The 19,960-nt window shown below is 38.0% G+C and overlaps 1 protein-coding gene across 3 annotated transcripts in view; it reads right to left on the minus strand.

Moving 5' to 3' along the window:
- Positions 1-10,662: 10,662 nt before the first annotated feature.
- The window catches only part of LOC129768266 (exportin-4-like), a 48,721-nt gene continuing 39,423 nt past the window's right edge, over positions 10,663-19,960 (minus strand). Inside the window, exons 5-7 of one of the 3 annotated variants that reach the window (XM_055769787.1) lie at positions 18,414-18,821; positions 17,882-18,351; positions 10,663-11,061 (exon numbers count right to left, since the gene is read on the minus strand). In XM_055769787.1, the coding sequence (XP_055625762.1) occupies positions 10,962-11,061; positions 17,882-18,351; positions 18,414-18,821 (978 nt within the window). In that variant the 3' untranslated portion in view covers positions 10,663-10,961. Of the gene's footprint in view, positions 11,062-12,078; positions 18,352-18,413; positions 18,822-19,960 lie in introns of those variants that run through there. The other 2 variants (XM_055769789.1, XM_055769788.1) reach the window with 2 other exon arrangements.

Here is a 19,960-nt window from a genome sequence, read left to right on the forward strand (position 1 = left end):
AACGACCTTTGCCATGGCAAACCTCAACAACAGTAAACGATCAACTAATTTCAACTTCGGATGATGAATCACTCTCCCGCAAGTACACCGAATTCATCCGAAGTTCATGATTCCAAAGAATACAAATGTGGTAAGTGAGCTTATATTGATAGGTTGTCAAGTAACGTATCGTATGAGATGAAGGCATTTCTGGGCACCGGTTAATTTAAATAGAATATTGCTTGAACAGTTGTCGTCAACACGATTTGCTCGCGATGGATTTGTGAAAAACGAGTAAAAACGAGAACCGAAACCACTCTCAAGTGCTCTTTTATCTCAAAACATATCCAGCACCACTCTACTCTTTTGGAGATTTGCACGTTTTTCAAAAGAACTACCCAGACCAGTCTTCAGACATAAGTTTTATACACCATATTTTATATTTATGAAACCACTTTTTTTTTAGTTTCCAGAGCTATAGTGCACAGTTAATAAAATATATGACTTATCTGCCGTTCTACGCATAGTGGTCCCATGTTACTTTTTGACAATTTTCACTTTTCTTCATAAAACGATTTTTAATGCCTAATCTTCCGGAAAACACAAAACAGGTTATTGTTTGTTCCCAGCTTCTAAAGAAACAACATCAAGTTCAATTGTCCCTTGTTGATATTCTAGGCATAACTGTCCCACCATGATTTTTAGCCCGTAATCACACTTGGTTGATTCAAGCGAGGGGAACTTTTCACATTCCATTAGACAACAGGTTACTGCTTATAAAAACCCGTTGTATTGCTAAACTGAAATGCTTAAAGCTTCTGGTAGACAAATATGCTAGAAAATTTTGGTTGCGTTTTTCTCAGTTGCTGATATTGGAACATGGGATAACTATGCGTAGAACGGCAGTTATGCTCTAAGAAAATGTACTCATTTCCAATGGCGATGAAAAAAAGCTGCGAAAAATAATGCAACAGAACAAGTTTTCTAAAATCGGTAACTTCTGGCAAACTCTTCGTACTGTATATCTCTCCGTCAATCCCCAAGCGATGAGAGGGAGAACAGTGGCCTGGACATTCCCTTCTCGCTTATCGTCTGCCACAGAAAGACCTTCTTTGGAAACATTGTGTGGGAGATATATTTGACATCATCGGTTAACTCCGTGGTGAAGAATGTAAAGAACCCTGCCAATCTTCACCGTGCCAAGTGCCAAGTAGGTCTCTTCATGCATTTCAAGACATTCAATAAGTGTCTCCATTTTGGTCAGGTATTTCTCCGCCGTTTGGTTGATTGTTCCGACCTCCTGGCCCAAGATGCGGAACAATAAGGTAACTTTGCTCTCGGTCTTCCTGTTCAGGTTCTTCTGTACTTCACGGTCGTGTAGTATCGTCCAGAAGGAAGAGAATGTTACTGCCAGATCTGCTATATTCCCAGCGGACACGAAGTACCCCACTTTGTACAATTTCTTCGCTGCGGAGTGGAGCTGGTAGTACGAACAAAGCATTGAATGTAGTTGTTTGGTTGTTTTCGCCATGGCTGCAGCAAATCAACCGGTAGAGCGTGGACTCCACAACCAGAAAAAAATCCCTGATATTCCCTGATTTTGCAGCATTTTCATTTCCATAAACGTCTTCCTCTCTCTTGTTAATGAGTCACAACCAACGCATTCGCTGCCAAACATGACTCGTTCATCAGTTATTTTCGCTCTTAACGTTCGTCAATTCATTTTTAGTTGAAGCAAATTGTTGTTTTAATTTGCATAGCGAATGAGTATAAATCTGTCTTTTCATTCAATTTGACTTCGCTGACCTCGACTATTTCGACTTCGTTGCCGCGTACAAAATTTCATTTTAACGTCCATATAATGTGAAATGAAAACATGATTTCTGAAGCAAAAGGCTTTTTTGTATCGCCGATTTCCACAGGCTCATTTGTTTTGGAATCTGTGTTAGAGGAACACATTCCGGTCTTGAAAAATGCATGCGAGTTCAAAAGTACCCGCACCTTGCATTTATTTAGCAATGCCAATTTCCCCAGGCTAATTGGTTTTGGAATTTGTATTGGGAAAACACACAGATTCCAATGATCGTACATCACCCGCTGCGCAATCATAACTGAGTGGATTCCCGAGCAGTCATTCGTTTATATACAAATTTGTGCGATTTCGAAAGCCTGTTTTTAAGTTATTGAGACAAGTTCTCGAGTCAATATAACAATCATATAACTCTTGGAACACATTTCCAATTGAATGCGAAGGTGATGGTTCCATAGTTCCTTGGCGATTTTTAGTTGAATATGACTTTGCTGAGCGCTGTCACTTGCCATAAACGTTTTTTCGCGATCCGTTTGATGCATGTAACACGAACGGGGTTGTGCCTCTGCTTCAGTCCTTATTTATGGAAAATTTCCGCTATCTCAGCCCAGTTCGAAGGCAACTGAATGACAGCTTTTGCTCCGGATGTGCTGGTGCATTCTGCAGCAACCTATATCGATGGAGATTCGTGCATTTTATAGGCCATCCCGACGAGTTTTCCGATGTATCGTCGGTATAGCGAAAAAGACCTTCACACTTGGAGGCATCCGCTGGAGGGGCAGCATCTTGAACAAATCATCTGTAACGTTGATGAACCAGGACAGAATGACTGATTAGAATGTACCCTAGGAAGCCAATGAATGTATGGGAAAAAATTGATCCTAAAATTTCAAAAAGTTACCCTACACAAAATGTTTGCCAACTCGATAAAACACACAGGAACACAGGGAGAGTGGCGCAAAGCGGTCAAAGTTTGAGTTTTTTTGAAAATCGAAGAATCACCCAGGAAATCTAGGTTTTTGGAGAAAAAAAAGTTGATGCCAAATGTCTTAAAATTGCATGAAACGTCGAGATCTAGTGTCATCTCAAAATTTTTTTTGTCAAAAATCAACACTCTGGGACTTCTGGGAGTTTTTATTTCGGACTACGAGACGAAACATATGGTTTTGAGTGCCAATAAAAATAGTTGTGAACGTGAATATTTTCGGCACTGATCAAAACACATCGAGTAAGGGAGGCATCAAGTTAGGGAGGTATCGAGTTATCGAGAGAAGAATGCTTGTAAAATCGAAGGTGCCATGAAATCCATCGAGTTAGGGAAAATATCGAGATACAGAACATCGAGTTAGGGAGAGTTGACTGTAGTTATATCAATTTATTATTCGGAACTTGCTGCGAAATGTTGATTTGCACGATAATATCCCTATGCAAAACATTAGCTCATTCGAACTTCATTTATTAAAATCGCAGACGTTAAAATTTAAGTTTTTTTCGAAAACCTAAAAATCACCGGAAATTTGGTATGGAAAACCACGAGAAACCTTTCATGCGAACGCTAACCATTGCGCAACTTTCATCAAAACGCTAACCATTGCGCAACGTGTGAGCATTATCGAGCAGGTCGAAAAAAAAGACGGGTGGGTAATGTCGGGGACATAACCGGAGTGACGTAGGACTATATAAAGGAGACAGCTTTTGTTAAATATATATTTTAAATATATTGGTTTATTTTCTTCTCCTACGTGAATACCTACCTATCTACCTGAAAAGTGGATTAGTTTACTGTTTACTCTTTATGAATATGTTGATGGTTCTGAAAAGAACCTTTGGTGTTGTGTTTTTTCTATCACTCGATATTCCCATCTTGTTCGGTTAAACCTTCCTGTTTAGCTATTGGGTTTGCCACTCGCCACAGCTTTCACAGTTGGAAAATTTCTTCCCATCCAGCTTGTGACTTGTTGTTCAGTAAATTACATTTAATGCGACGTGCCGGAGAAACACTTTGCCACTCACTGAAACTAATTGTTGCCTTGATGAGCGCCGAACCGAAGCTGCTCTGTTCTTGATGCGGGTTTTCTGATTGTCGTGAGCAGCTTTGCAAGCCAACTCGAGCACTCCGACGGACGAAACTCTATAATCGCTGTTAGGTATACTGGTGCTCCGGCACCAATCCGTTCGGCCTAGTTACCCTTGCGGAGCAATCAGTGAATGCGACCAACAGGGAACTGGAGACCTGCACGGTTCGAGTGAGACTTTGCCTTTCCCTTAACTTGTCCTCCTTTGTTACGTTCACGATGTCGATGCCATATTTTACGACATATTTTACGGTAAACTACATTCAATGGCACGTCGCATTACCACCACTCAGTATCGGATTGGAGGTAATTTTAACCTGTAATTGAACATTTGCGATGACAGTGGTACAGTGTCGACTTTCAATGTGGGGTCATAATTTGGACCCCGAACTCTATGTTTACAAAAATGTCCAACTAAATATGTCGTATTACAGGTCCGTCCAATTAGCTAAATGTTGAGATAAGTGTAAATTACTGTACTTTCAATCTAGAAGCAATTTAAGAATTGGTGAAAATCAATAAGCTCAGAACAACTGCCAAATTCACATACTCACCATATCCTGGCAAACAAATTATGAAGAAATCAATTTGTGTTTTATTATTATTTTGGATATTGTTTTAGAAAGCATTGAACTGTATTTCCTAAACTCGTTTTTGGAAGGTTTAATGGCCCTGAAAAGCGCCTTGTTTTATGGAATGGTTCCAATTTAGAAAACTTAGTACTCGTGGTTTTGAAAAAAAACCATTTCGAACGCCCTCGATGCCGCCTTGTTCTGGATTTGCCACCAAAGCAGTTTGTATAAAGAACAAACTTTTTTCTTCTGCTACCTGATGCCGTTTTGCGATTGCGTTTGCCACTCGCCACTCGCTGCAACTGCCTGTTGTCAGGATGTCCACCGAACCGAATGTGTTCTGTTCCGAATGCGGGTTTTATTATCGTCGCGAGCAGCTTTGCCAGCCAACTCGATCACTTCGGCGGCCGAAACTATATAACGCCGGCTAGGTGGACTGGTGCACTGGTACTAACGCGCTCGGCCTAGCTACCCTTGCGGGAAACTCCAGATCAACACGGTTCGAGCGGGATTTTGCCTTTCCCTTCACTTTTCCTCCTTTACCATGTCCAGACACGGCTGCTTGGGTTGGTTTGTTGATGTGTTGTGATGCGAACCGATGTGGTGTACGGTTTGAATGAGAATGATCGTTACTGAAGGAAGGAAGGAAGGTCTTGTATTATAGAGACTTTAAACTTTTGCAGTTCATTCGTCTCTAGCCTTGAGAAAGGCCCTTTGAAAACTCTACTCTACTCTATTACTCTACTCCAGCGCTACCACCTCCGCCCTCTTGCCTTGAGAAAGGCACTCGATCCCTCGCCGTCCAGCTCGTCCAGCAACGATGTTGTCCAGTCGGTCTCCACACAAAGAATGATCGTTACGGCAGCGGAGCGGGGATTTTTAAGCTGACTGGCTGGCTCGAGAATTACGCATGTGTGAGACTGCGACCAATGTTTCGTTCATTTTTTTCTTTTTCCTTTCCAATCGTGCTTCATTCTATTTCGCTGCTGCTCTGGTTGCCCGTTTTGGTCGGTACGATTTGAGGAGCACAAAATGGACCAATCAAAAATGGGCACATAGTGCATTTTGACAATGCTTGATATTTCACAATTATTCAATTATTTATCTCAAGAAAAATGAAATGTTATTCGTTATGATAGATGCGTAGATATATTTCCTATCAATTGATGCAAAAACCTTTGCGACCTATTGAGAAATGCTCGAGTTATAAGCGTTCCAAATCTTGCATTTTTTCCTACTTGTTCAGTGCCTAGATTTCCTATATCTTCCGGTTAGACGTAGTCCTACGTCAATATGGACGGAAGGGGTCTGAAGCTACAAATAATTTCAGTATTACACAAAGTACGGTATCAACACTATTCAAACTAAAGTAAAAATGGAATCGGAATGGAAAATTGAATCTCGACCAATCTACACTAGAATTGGTCGGAATCGATAAGCTGGAGCGGCTAATTGATTTTTGTCTTATTAGGCCAGAGAAAATAATTTACCTCTCTCAGGTTCTATTCTTCTGGATATGGCTTGCACAACCAACATTGACGGGAGCGTTAAACTACCGTTGCTGATCAATGGAAAGACTAAAAACCCACGATGTTTCAATAATATGAAGTCATTACCAGTGATATAAGAGAGCAACATCAAGGTCTGGATGGCCTTAATTGAATTGAGGAATGGATCATGCAATTTGACGAAAAAAATTCCAATGGAAATAGAAAGGTATTATTTCTGGAATTATGTGTTATGGTAATGTATCATACTTATATCTATTTCTTCTCAAAGGTGGTCATGTTCGTTGATCACTATACAGCGCACCCAAAATCTGTCCGACCAAAGCTCAAATCGATAAGTTTACAAATTTTCCACAAATCTTTACTTCCGTAGCTTAGCAGCTGGACTTCGACATAATCAAGAACCTGAATCAGTACTTTCACCATCTTCGATTAATTAGTTCGATTAGTTAAACGAAGATTGCAAGAAATGGAGGATATTTGTCTTTTTCAACCTTCATGTTATTCAGCATTCTTACTTTATTTTAATGCAATCCAGGACCCTTCAGATAAACCGGTATTGGATGCAATTGAAATACTTTCACCCTCTAAAATCAATAAGGTTAAATCTGAGACTATTCAAAATTGCTTCAGGAAACCGAATTTTCCTTCAATGATGATAGTGATATTCCGCTGGCATAATAAATGCGTCGTGATCTTGCTCATGTCGACAGCACAATACCGTTCGATTGCTCAATGTCTTTTAATGATTAGTGCAAAAAGGACCAAAACGTGATTTGCTGTGATCTGATGCCAGATACCGATATACTGGAAAGTGTTGAAAAAGCTAAGAAAAACGCCTAATGAGTTCTATTGAGATGGAGAATATTCAGGAAGGTTCAGATGATTGTGTCGAAATTACATCTTCGAACGTTAAATTAAACCTATAGAATATGTCCGGAATATTGAAATCAACTGAAAATGTTCCTGTGAAACTATTCGAACATTTCTTTGTCATTGAACATTTCCTGCGTGATCGTTACAATTCAGTTTGAATAACATTGATCAATATTTTCTTTGTTAACCTAGTTCCTCATGCAGGTAGGACTCGATTATATATGATTCGTTTATGTAAAATTTTGTACTCGATTGTATACAGTTTGAAAAAAAAAGTTTTTTTTATAATTAAATATGAATAATTCCAAGAAAAAAAATTAACCTTTCAAAATTAAAGTGAAATTTAAGTGGTTTTTATAAGTACAGTGGGTTAAAAATCGCGGTTTTTGAAGATTTTGATTGAATTTTCATTAGGAATTGTTTATATCGATATTGCAGCGAAATTAAGAGAGATAGAAATTGGGCGTTGAAGAACAAATTGTAGAGGGGTTAGAAAGCTTTAACTTAATTGATAGAAATAATCAAGTTTAGTATGAATTTTTGGGATAAAATTAATAATTACAAACTAAAAAAAATTACTTTTAAATTTTCCACTTCCAAAATGTTATTTTAATCCACTAATTCAGATGTTCCACTAGTATATCCTGTACTAAATTTTCTCATCTTTCAAATGAAAGCAACAGAATCGGATTACGTAGCGTACTTTTTAATGTAGAGTCAGTTTGAGCCAACCGAAACAAAGAAAAGTTCTATAGTGTATATTCCTGAAAAGTTTGGCATCGTTGAAATTCGAACATATGCGTTGAAGGATTTTTTTCGTGAAATATAACCGTCTATCACCTCCTGAGAGATTCTGGAATTAATATTTTTTTATATGAGAAAGGTGTTTTTTCATTTCAAGTGAATGAATCAAAAATTCAAATTCATACCATAATTGGGACACTTACTCTAGTATATGACAATTTATGACATTAAAAAAATATTTGTTGTATCCCGATACATCCCCAACTCGATGGTGTTTATCGATTGGATATCGAGTTAGGGAGAGTTGACTGTATTTCTATTGACACCCAAAACCATGTTTCCCAAAGAGTCTCGTTTTTAGAAAAAAAAAATTTCGAGGTGACACTAGATCTCGACGTTTCATGCAATTTTAAGACATTTGGTAACAAAATTATTTTTCCAAAACTTCGATTTCCTATACTCCCCCCTTGGGTGATTTTTCGATTTTCAAAGAACTCAAACTTTGACCTCTTTGCGCCACTCTCCCTTAAGTCCGATTGAGCGGATATTTTGCATAGAGTATTTTTTCGAGGTGGTGAACTTTTTTTTTGGGTAGCTTTCTGAAATTAGAGTTACCATTTTCATTGGCACCCTAGTGTCCCCATATAGGAACCAGTTGATCAATCTAAATATATCCAATCGATAAAGAAAAAAGTTTGGGTGAACACTCTATGAACATCCCCTCGGCTTCAACTTGATCCTTCTTTTTTCAAATGATTTTTTTTACAGGCTCAGCTATATAACCTATATGAAGGAGTCAAATATTCTATTGCATTATTGAATTTTTTTTTCTCCATTCTTTGGTTAACTTATTAACGACCAACTTTTCGATTCTTCGAAAAATCAAATAGCAACTTTGATATTTTTTTTGTCTTTGAACATATGGTAATGTTTTTCCACCAAATGAATGTACAATTCATTAGCTACCACCATCAATTTTACTTCATTTCGTATAACTTTGTTGGGCAATATATTCGGTTTAAAGCAACTATGTGCGGAAATTACTTAGCCAAACACAATCTAACAAATAACAACGCGTAATAAGAAACAGAAGTCTTTAAATTTTTCTACAGAATTAATTTTAAAATTTGTCGAAAACCTCCTACACGTAAATAAATGCAGGTTTTAGCAAATTTTCAATTTTTCTTTATGTCCGGAAAATGGAAGATTGGAAAATAAAAATTCCTGAACATTAGGGTTTCTTTACACTGTTACAAATTACACGAATGACTTTCGTCAGAACAATTATTTCTACAGCTCGGTCATTAACCCATTAAAGACCAAGCTATAAAAATATTTTTTCAACGAAAACCATTGGTGTAATTTTGGCGTTACAAAAATCCCAATTATCAAAAATTATTCTATATTCCGTTCTTCAGTTTTCCGAAAAATGACGGAAAAACCGCAAAACTGCTAAACAAAAACATTGGCAAAAACCTGCATTTTTCATCCTGTAGGAGGTTCATTCTAATGGTTTTCTATATCACAATGTGTGTTATTTAATCAAAGTAATACTGTAGAAGAGTTTACATATTTTTATATTTTACTAGCTGACCAGGCAAACGTTGTTCTGCCAAATAAATTATTTCTAGTGAATATTTTGGGTGTTGAATAAAACACACTAATGTATTGTAAGTGTGTTTGAATATTTTAACGATCTTTAAAATAAATCGAATGTGACCGATAAAAAAACGAATTAAATGATTTGAACGAAAGGTTATATGATGTTTATTGGTGTATTTCATTAACGTAACTGACATGTTTGATCTCTTAAAAATTAAACGTCAACTGAAAAAAGTAATATAAGTTTGTCGTAAAGCAGAAAAAATGAAATATAGAAAATCAATATTTATTGCTGTCTCCTTGTTAGAAAATACGTGCATGTGATTTTCAACATGGCTTAGTTTATAACAGCTTGGTCTCGTTCATAAATTGGAAAACAGCGATACGCCAGCTAACTTCAATGGAGCTGATTAATCGGCCTGTTTGGAATCGAGTTATTTTATCGTTGTCATTCAATCGAGGAGTATTCACATCGGTAATCTAAGTTTGAAACACAGCCATATTGCTTCCTTTATTCATGGATGTTTTTATTACTCTTCACCGATGTGTAGAACTCAATATTCATATATGCATATGAGTGATCGGATTTCACAATTCAATCGAAATCGACTTTTACACTCTTAAATTCGTTCGCCTTGTCGTGAAACAATGGTCAAAATAAGTCATCCGTATTTGTGGTTCAATTTACTCTCTATCTGATCGGCATAATTCCGGAAATAATTCTAAATTGTTGAAATTTGAATGAAAATTACTATTCGATTTCGTTTAGATGCTAAATTTGTTTTGAATGTGTTTGAATGCTAAATTTTGCGTGTTTATTCCACCCGAAAAACCATTACTATTTTTGCTTCATAGAAATGGAACATGGAGACCAACTCGATTGGACTTGAGCTTGAGCAGAATGCAAAATTGCGCTTTTTCCATTCAACAGAATACAACCAACATTATGTGGGGACGAATACGATCGAACTTCATTTTGTGTTTGAACACACGCGCAATGTCATGACAATGCATTGCGCTTTGGCCTGGCTATAACTAAAGCTGTGTCGGCGTTGCCCATGATAGTGTCTCGCAAGTGAATGTATTATTCCTCGCACCGCTTTTGTTGATTGTGTAGTAAGAATTGCAGTAGTTCAATCTCTACCTTCACGTATATGTCGACCATAAATTGTTGGCACAGCTTACGATATCTTGGATTGGCGTTTCTTGACCATGTCAAATCACCATATGATAAACATAAAAATCCTTCGAGCGCGTCCTCTGTTTGTTTCGTCGCATGTTCATAAATATTAAATCAAAATGAGAAATGATGTTCATAATGAATTAAGTATCTGTGACGGGGTCTCGTTGGTCTAATGTTTATGCAAGAGATTCTTCGTTAAAGAAACCCTTCTGATTTGCACTGTAGTCACGCGTATTTTTGAGCATGCCACTTCAGAATACATTCAAGGCGTATTTTTCGTCATCGAAATCTTAACTATTTACTAATAAAAATTACGCAAGTAGTACTACGTTGAGAAGGCAAACCTTGGGAACTTTAGTGTCATTTGAAGAAGAACATAGCGAGGGTCGTATGAACGGTGTGTGTCAACGATGAATTTCAGATTATTGTTTTTTCTTCGCATTAAATTTCTCGTGTCACCATGCTATCATGATTCCAGCAGCGCTTGTGCTTTGGATCTACACACGTGCTCTCCAGCTGATGTTTTATCAGGGTTGATGGCAATAGCGTGATTGTCATTTTGTAATCCGAGCAAATGTGATTTGAAGAATTTCGATAACTCATTGTGCTCATTCAAAAAGGCTTCCAGCTCGTCGGAGATGCTCCCTGCTTTAGATGAATTGATGTTACTTGTGTATGTGTACTTGTGTGTGTGTACTTAAATGAATTCGTTCTGTTGAAAAAACAAACAACGGTTAAATTATTAGAATATTTTTGACACAAAAATAATAAAATCGCAATTAAAAATACGGAATCGGGGTCAAAATTTAAGGTTATATGTATGGTATGAAGTCAAATTTTTGAAAAAAAATATCCAGATCTTTTTTTTTGCATAGAGCCACCCTATTCGGTATTAAATGTATGGTTATCGGTATCCTACCGGTATCATATATAGTTTACAACCTATTCTCATACCTACCAAGTATTTTGAGTATAATTTCATCAAAATCGGTCGAGCCGTTTCGGAGGAGTTCGGTAACAAACACCGTAACACGAGATTTTTATATATATAGAAGATTAGGTTTTGGTTTTGTTAGACTATGTTGGGTTATGTACTTTCCGCACATAGTTGCTTGAATTTTTTGCCAAACAAAGTTTTACAAAACTGAATGAAATTGATAGTAAGTGGTAGCTAAGTAATGGTTGCTTTCCAAAGCCATGAAAAATTTTCAAAGATGCTGTTCGATTTTTCGAACGCTTGGTATAAAATAAAATGAAATAAAATGGAAAACTCTTTACTCGCAGACAGCTCGAGGATAGAAGGTAGATACATTTTCTTTGGGAATGAAAGACATAAAAGGATTAAGCCGATGTTCACAATTACACTCTAAGATCGATTGGATCTTCGTGCGTGATTCGATAGGAAAACATGGTTTTGAAGTATGTAAACAAAATGCAATCTGGACAATACATCTCTTTTACCGGTACATTAAGTTGTTTCATAGCGGGTTCGAAGGAAGTTTTCTAAATTCAATCTGACGACATGATGTACCTCGCAAGACCAAGCAATTTTCTCGATGTCTTGAAAATTTTGGCCACCACGGTACATTGGTGCATGCAAGGTTTATATGCAAAGGCAACGCTTCTTATAAATAGTAATTGGACATAAGCCGGGAGAAAGGAGTCGGATCCTTCGTTCGGACTGTTTTAGCAGAAACATGCGACAAATATAGAACAACGACAGTGTATATTCCTGAAGCGCAACGCGCTCAACGTACCCAATGGTCTCTCCAATTCTCATTTATTTTCTCGCAACTGCAGTATCACTTTACGGAAAGATAATTTTAAAATTGCTTAGCTAATATCTTCTGGCTCTCTCTCCCTCTTTTCGGGAGGACTCTTCTCTAACCTGTTCCAATATTAATAGTTATTTTGTACTTTTAGAAAGTAGATATCGATTCACAAACTGTGTTCCTCTCACAGCGCGGGGTTTGTCGATCGGTCCAACGGATTGCTCGCAGCAGCGCCACGAAGTGCCTGTTGTCTTGGGTAGCATTTTTCATTTGTTAGTACATGTTCACAAAATGTTTCAACTATTAGGACATGCTCGATTTTTGACACTATGCCACAAATAATTGCTTTCGTTCTCGCACCAAATGAGTGTGTGTGGGTGTGTGGGAGAGAGTGCTTCTTCAACATGCCGCCAAGACCTTTTTAGATCCTACACTATGCTATGAAAGAGAGTTTTGATTGTGTAAGAGTGTGGAAAATTGTTTGATTTTGTGTTCCAGAAAACTAGGGTAGCATATTCTTGTTCGCTCTATTAGTAACAAACAGGTGGCCTTACAGAATGATTATTAACGATTTGCACTCCCAGTTGGATTTAGTTTATGTTGGGATACTGCTCTTTAGCTGACAAATATATGAATTAACTTAACATTTATTGCATGATCTGTTCTTGTTTTATCGCGAATATTTACAGGAATAACAGAGATTGATGACGTATATTGTTTTGTTTATGTATGATTCAATATCATCAGTTTACCTGGGAAGATGAAATAATAACTTAAAGAAAATATTACGTAATGCTTACCTACGAGTGTAAATGTAATAAATTTATAAACAAACAAATGGCCGATAAATTAAAAATGTACTCTATAAACAGCAACATTCTCGCTATAAATATATGTTTTCAGTTTATGTTCTCTTCAACTGCTAGTCGGAAACGAACGAACCGAAAAAGTTTTCTCAAATTCCAAAATTCATACAGAAAACAACTCGTCTTTGTATGTTACCGGTTTCAAATACGCATACGATGCAAATTACATGCTTCGAAAAAAATGGCGCTTAATTACTTCTGTATAAATATACTCGCTGCGTGATTTTCCTGTCTTGCACTGATACTCTGATACTATTCCCCTGTCTTGCTTTGATACTATAATAAAATTGATGCAAAAAGTGCATGTAAAAATCGATTTCAAAACATTACATTATTTCATTCGTTTGTATTAGACTTACTTTCACTTAGTTTTGAGAATGTACGTTTCAGTTGCTCGTGTCCTGCGATAGCTTCTGGTATAAATGATTTTTTTACGGAAGAGCCGAAACATAAAATTCCTACGTGGGGATTTACTGAACTAGATAGAGTGTTTAAATTCTAGAGAAACTTCAAAACGTAACAAATCGCGCTCGAAAACAAGTTATTTCGAATCTATCAGTACACGCAAGGCCATGGAATTTTTCGATTGAGTACTCATATTTTATAATATGGCAAATTTTCGCTTGTGTATGACTATTTTTTCTCATCAGAGTGGAAATGGAAATTACGATATATTTTTGATTGTTCGTATAGTTATCCCCACTCAAAAACGAGCTGAGACGAATCTAAGAGATTATTTATCATATAGAGTGAAAGATTGAACGCATAACTATTACTTTGAATAAAGAGAGAGAAAAAAACTCCGTCAAGTGTTGCCGGAAACGTAACCTGCCTGCCCTAATTGATAACCCTATCTAAAAATTACACGCTTCTACTCACAGTAGACACTCGCTCGCAACCTCTCCACATTACATTTGACTTTATAAGTACAGATTCGAAGGAAATTGACAGTAAGGTATGTAAGCACACTTAAAGAGGCGAAAACGTATTAGAAAAATATTAAACCCTACATACAAACGACATTAAACAGCCTTTAGTGGAACTTAAAAACGTACGCATCGTCTTATATTTCTTAATTTAAGAATCGTTCAAATTTGGTGTCACCATTTCCGTCGCTTTTCTCCTTAATTTTGTCCATACTTTCATCTTTTTTCTTTGTTAACGCAATCTATATAACACAAAATCACAAGGCAAAAGGTTTTCGTTCGCAAACATATCTCATCTGTGTAAAAGAAACAAAAAAACAGGCAAAAGAATTTACGGTGTAATATTTTGCCCGATTGATACAAATTATTGGAAGTTACATATTTCGTTATTTCGACTTCATCACGGAATTTATTAATAAAGAAAAAAGAATCAATCGTCAGAATGAAGAACTTGTTTCGTTCGTATCGTACACCCGATAATCCTTCGATATCTATAGATTTTTCCAGCATACCTTCAACATCGCATATTCAGTACAATGTTTCTCGGAACACTATACAAAAATGCGTCTTTGGCCACGAAATAATAGATAACCTAATCACTTGCATATTTTCCTCATGTTACTATCTCTCGTTCAACTCAGACACTAAACGGTACCGTCGTATGCGACACTAACAAAAATAGTTTTTGATGTCAAAAATATCTTTCGTGAAAATATAAAATCAATTCCCGAATTTCCCCATCACTGTCTTCACAGAAAATTTCGAGAGTCGTGTAAGATTGATGGCATCAGAAACATTTGTCCATAAGCAATCTTGTCACTATTGATACATTTCGATGAATTTATGGGCATATCGAAAATTCGCTAATGGTGTTACAACAGCAGAACGATCCAAAAAAGCGCGGAATAATCACCCTCCACATCGATAGTACTTTTATTTTGTTTTTATTTTATTTATTTTGGCTTAACGTCTCCACAACATGGCTGATTCTGATTCGCAATGTTTGAAATTCTTTCTTGTGTATCGTTCGCTACTTATTGGTTTGTGGTGCGGCTTGCAAGGCCTTCGACCAATCTAACTATCTCGCAGGAGGACCATCGTGATATTGCTGTTTTACGTCCCAAGTACCACCAGAACTGGGCAAAAACGTTTATAGCGGCATCAATTCGCTTAGAGTGGTATCGATTGGAGACTGGCAATGCGAATTGCTCATCCCACCACACCCTAGACAGTTCTGATTCATGGTAACAAGTCAAAAAAACAACCTTTGACGATAGAATTTCTGACCCAAATGGGAATCTAACCCGAAGCCACCATACTGGCAAACGCAACGCTTACAACTAGGGGGATCATTCACCGTCCTGATTGTCGCCTACAAAGTGCTTTCCCAAATCATCTCCCGTCGTCTATCGGCACTTACAAACAGATTCGTGGGAGGTTATCAGGCCGGCTTCATCGAAGGTCGGTACCGTTGACCAAATATCCTCCTTGCGGCATCGGCACTTACAAACAGATTCGTGGGAGGTTATCAGGCCGGCTTCATCGAAGGTCGGTCTACCGTTGACCAAATATCCTCCTTGCGGTAGATCCTGCAGAAATGCCGCGAGTACAGAGTCCCAACGCACCATCGATTTTGAAGCCGGATATGATTCAATAACACGAAAAGAGCTATGGAGAATCATGGACAAAAACGTCTTCCCTGTGAAGCTGACAAGATTGGTTGAGGCTACAATGGATAGAATACAGTACTGTGTGCGAATATCATGTGGATTATCTGATTTATTCCTATCCCGCAAAAGGCGTCGCCAAGGTGATGGCCTCTCTTGATGTTCAACATTGTGCTAGAGGGTGTTCTGAGACGAGCGGCGTTTAACTGTGTGGTACGATTTTCAATAAATCCAGTCAATTCATTTGCTTCGCTGATGAAACATTGTCGGCAGAACATTTGAGACGGTAGCCGAACATTACACCAGACTTAAACACGAAGCAGAGAAAGTCGGAATCAATGCGTCTAAAATTAATCCGCTTCCTGATTCGAGCATGACAAGGCCCGGTTAGGTAGTAGCATAGTGATCGACGGCGATGAGTTCGAGGTAGTGGTTTAATTTACCTATCTTGTAGTGTATGACACCAAAACCAACCGCGAGATGCAGAGACACATCATACTATGGTCGCCACAAACACTTGAAACAAACCGACTTAGTAATCGAGCGGAATATTCCCTATACAAAATGCCCGATTGTCCTCTAAGGGCACGAGACGTGGACATAACTCGAAGAGTACCTGCGAACACTTGCAGTCTTTAAACGACGTATGTTAAGATCCATCTTCGTCGGTGTGCAGAAGGACGGCTTATGGAGCCGAAGGATGAACCACGAGCTCACGCAACTCACCGGTGAACCCAGTGTCTAGAAAGTGTTCAAAACTGGAAGGAAACGCAGGGCAGAACATGTTACAAAAATGTCGGACAAGAATGGTCGGGAATCCGACTGGTACGAGACGACGAGAAGCGCAGCGAGAAAGGTGATTAAACCAACCGCGGAATTGGACAGAGATAGCCATGAACCGAGAAAATTGGGGAAACATTGTGAATCAGGCTGTGTAGTTTAATACGTTAAGCCGAAATAAATAAATAAATGAAACGTCATGAATTTTAAATGTGATTTCTGCGAGAAAATCCACTAGACATTGGTGTGCTGAATTCAACCAGTTATCAGCCAATAAACGTTTTGCAAGTGTGAAGCAAAGGACACTGGATTCTTTTTGACGCGACTTTTTATGTGATTCTATTTTGCGCGATTTTGTTTTACGCGATTCTCTTGAAATTACGCGGATTCTTGAAATTTTCGATTTTCTTGAAATTACGCGATTTGGCACTGTCAACCGTCGCTTCGTTGGGAACAGAAAAAGAAGAAAAGACATATTGCAAAAGCGTGGAAATGTAAATGCCACCGACACAATACCTTCTGGCCGGAAATGCTCAATACCTGAGTAGGAACAAAATTGACAGTGCATGACAGAGTTCCTACGGGTTAAAGTTCCTTAAAACAAGATCCGAACCTTGCAGATAATGAATTATTTTCCGACCGTAAAGCAGTTAATACCACCAACCACGAGGAAGAAGGAGCACAGTCAAATCAGTAAAAAAAGTGTTCATTTTTCTGTCGCACCATGAAATAAAGAACAATATATGTTTCAAAGATTCGCTCCCATCGTGTATTTTAGTTCTTTTCAGATCTAAATTCCGAAAGAAATTGCACACAATCAGAGCCTCCTCTTTCGAACTTATCGATCCTGCGCTAGTGTTTGTTTACTTTTTCTAGATTTTAAAAGTATTGTGGATTCTCGGAAGACAAAGAAGGCTTAAAAAATGAAAATTCTCAAGCAGATGTGATGTCTCCCGAAGCAGCTACAAGACGCTGACGATGTGCCTCTTGTGAGGGTTCTAGGCATGTAAGATTTCCAGAAAGCTTCTTCGGAAGCCTCCTCAGTGAATTGAACCGTATGCTAATCGTATTCTGACTTTAGGCGTCAAGAAGTGTAGAGTCGGTAATGTTCACTAGTAACAGTTTCACTGGTTTTCGAATTACACCTCACTAATCCCAGAAAATGTACAACACTTTCAACACAAGCTTTCAAAATAGTAAAAATAGACGTGTAGTGAAACGTGAAAAAGTTCCTCATTATAAATAGGTTCTTTTGAATAAAATTCAAATTTTGCAACTAAAATGTACATATGCTGACCATTCTATAGAGACCGAAGGCTACCGATCGGAGTGTGAAAATAACGAAAGATCACAATTTAATTTCTACACCGCAAATTACCTCATTTAAAAATTAAAAAAAAATCAAATCGAAACTTCTGCCTAAAAATAGAACGAAACCAAACACGAAAGCCACCGATTCCATATCTGCGCAAATAAACATCTAAAACAACGTTCTTACATTCGCGTTCGAACTAAACTTACTTTTTGTACATCGTGCTAACTAGCGTAACGAACTTATCGAACCGTTCGATAAACTTTGACTTCGCCATGCGATTGTTAACGAATTCCAGATTGTTCACCAGTCCCATGCTGCTAGCCACCAGGTCCTTACCCATGCCGGCCTCCGATTCGAACTGCTCGCCGAGGAAATTGTGGAGCAACTCTTTGAAGTGCTCCGGGAAACAACATATCACCACAAAAACCGTCCGGTACCAGTCCATCGTGTTGTTGTAGTCGATCTTCTGGCCGAAGATCATATCTAGCATTAGTTTGAGGAATGGAATCAACAGTTGCGCCATGGGTGCCTGGGGATCTTGATTGAAATACACCGCATTCGCGTAGACCTCCAGGAACTCTAGACACTTGGACTCCACTTCGGCGGTGAACGAACTTAGCCCGAGCTCTACAGAGCCGAGCAGTTGTTTCAGCAAATCCGGATGCAGACTGGGAAGCTGAGAATTTGAGATCAAGGTTATAAGTATCATTTCTCTCGGGTAATGTTACTTCAACTTACAGTGTGGGACTTTTCCTCGATAAACGAAGTGATTGTGCTGTAATACTGCAGGCAGAGGTCCGGATATTTGATTAGATCGATCGTGATCAGCGGCACGATGTGGGTTAGGCCAAAAATACAAATCTCCGTCGACTGTGCGTTGCTATCGTCCGAACCAGCCAGATCTTCCCCGAACAGCGATTTCGATGTCAGATGGTTCATAAGTTTAAGTATCAGAATCAAGTCTTGCGGGTCACTCTCGGTGTTTGCTTTTTCCAACGACACTCGGTCGGAATTGTTTTTGACAAATATTCGAATCACCGAAAAGCAGCATTCGTATACGGCCGTACGGATTGCCTTCTCCGTCGAGGCGTTGCCGATATTGTACACTATCTCGCATACAAGCTCCAGTATGAGTTCCACTATCGTCTACAAAAATAATGAATAATGGTTAGAATTTTCAGCCGAAAACGGCAAATTTTGATGGGAACTCTCTTCGATTTTGTTAAAACCTGGTACAAATGATGGAAGCTACCCAAGATCGCTATTTTCATCATCATATATTTTTAAAAGGAGGTATTCAAAATCATTGATCTTCTTTTCAATGAATGAATCGTATGATTCAAAGTCTCCGTAAACAAAGAAAAGAAAAAGAAGAATTTCATTCAAAAATCGTAACTCAAAATTCATCTGTCTGATTATATGGTGTTTGACAAAGTTGAAAATCTATTTTCAACTATTGAACTATTTAGAAAAAAGGAATAACATTTTAAATGCACATTTAGAACATCTTACTCAAAAATTGAATTTAATATTAAAAACTTTTATATATATTTTTTTATTTATATCGTTTATTTTTACAGGCTCAGTTACATAGGTTTAAAGGAACCGAATTCCTTACTGTATTGTTACTAGTATATAAACATTTTTCCTTAATTCTAATGTTAATAATATAGGAAACCGATTACTCGCGGTCGACTCGAGTTTAGAAGGGTGACATATTTTCTTCAGCAAAAGGAGGGGATATGAGGATATGTTGACAATGATCAAACTCACACTCGCAATCACACTCATCACACTCAATTCTGAAACCTATCTTATATCTAATATGTATTTACATATAATCTTATTCTTAAGAAGGGATCCGATCTCTCACAAAGGAAAAGGAAAAGGAAAAACTAAGGGTATAAGGACAATCACACACGAAGATCGATAGCTTTAAGGAATACATATATTTGGGACATGTAATCAAGGTCTAACCGAACCAACACGTCTCTCACCGGCACCATGGGCTGCCTTCCTCGGGTCCGAAGGGTGTCTTCTAAATTCGATCTGGCGACAAGATACAGCTCGCACGACCAAACAACGTGCTCGATGTCGTGGTAACCTTGGCCACAAACACAAAGATTGTTGTCGGCAAGATTAATACGAAAGAGTAGCGCATCTGACGAACAGTAATTGGACATGAGTCGGGAGAAGAAAAACTTTTATATCTTATCTGTGATATAACCGCAAGGTGGACGTAGGACTACCGCTAGAATGGTAATCATTTGTTTGAAGTTGCATCT

Source organism: Toxorhynchites rutilus, chromosome 2, assembly GCF_029784135.1.
Source record: "Toxorhynchites rutilus septentrionalis strain SRP chromosome 2, ASM2978413v1, whole genome shotgun sequence".
Lineage (NCBI taxonomy): Eukaryota > Metazoa > Arthropoda > Insecta > Diptera > Culicidae > Toxorhynchites > Toxorhynchites rutilus.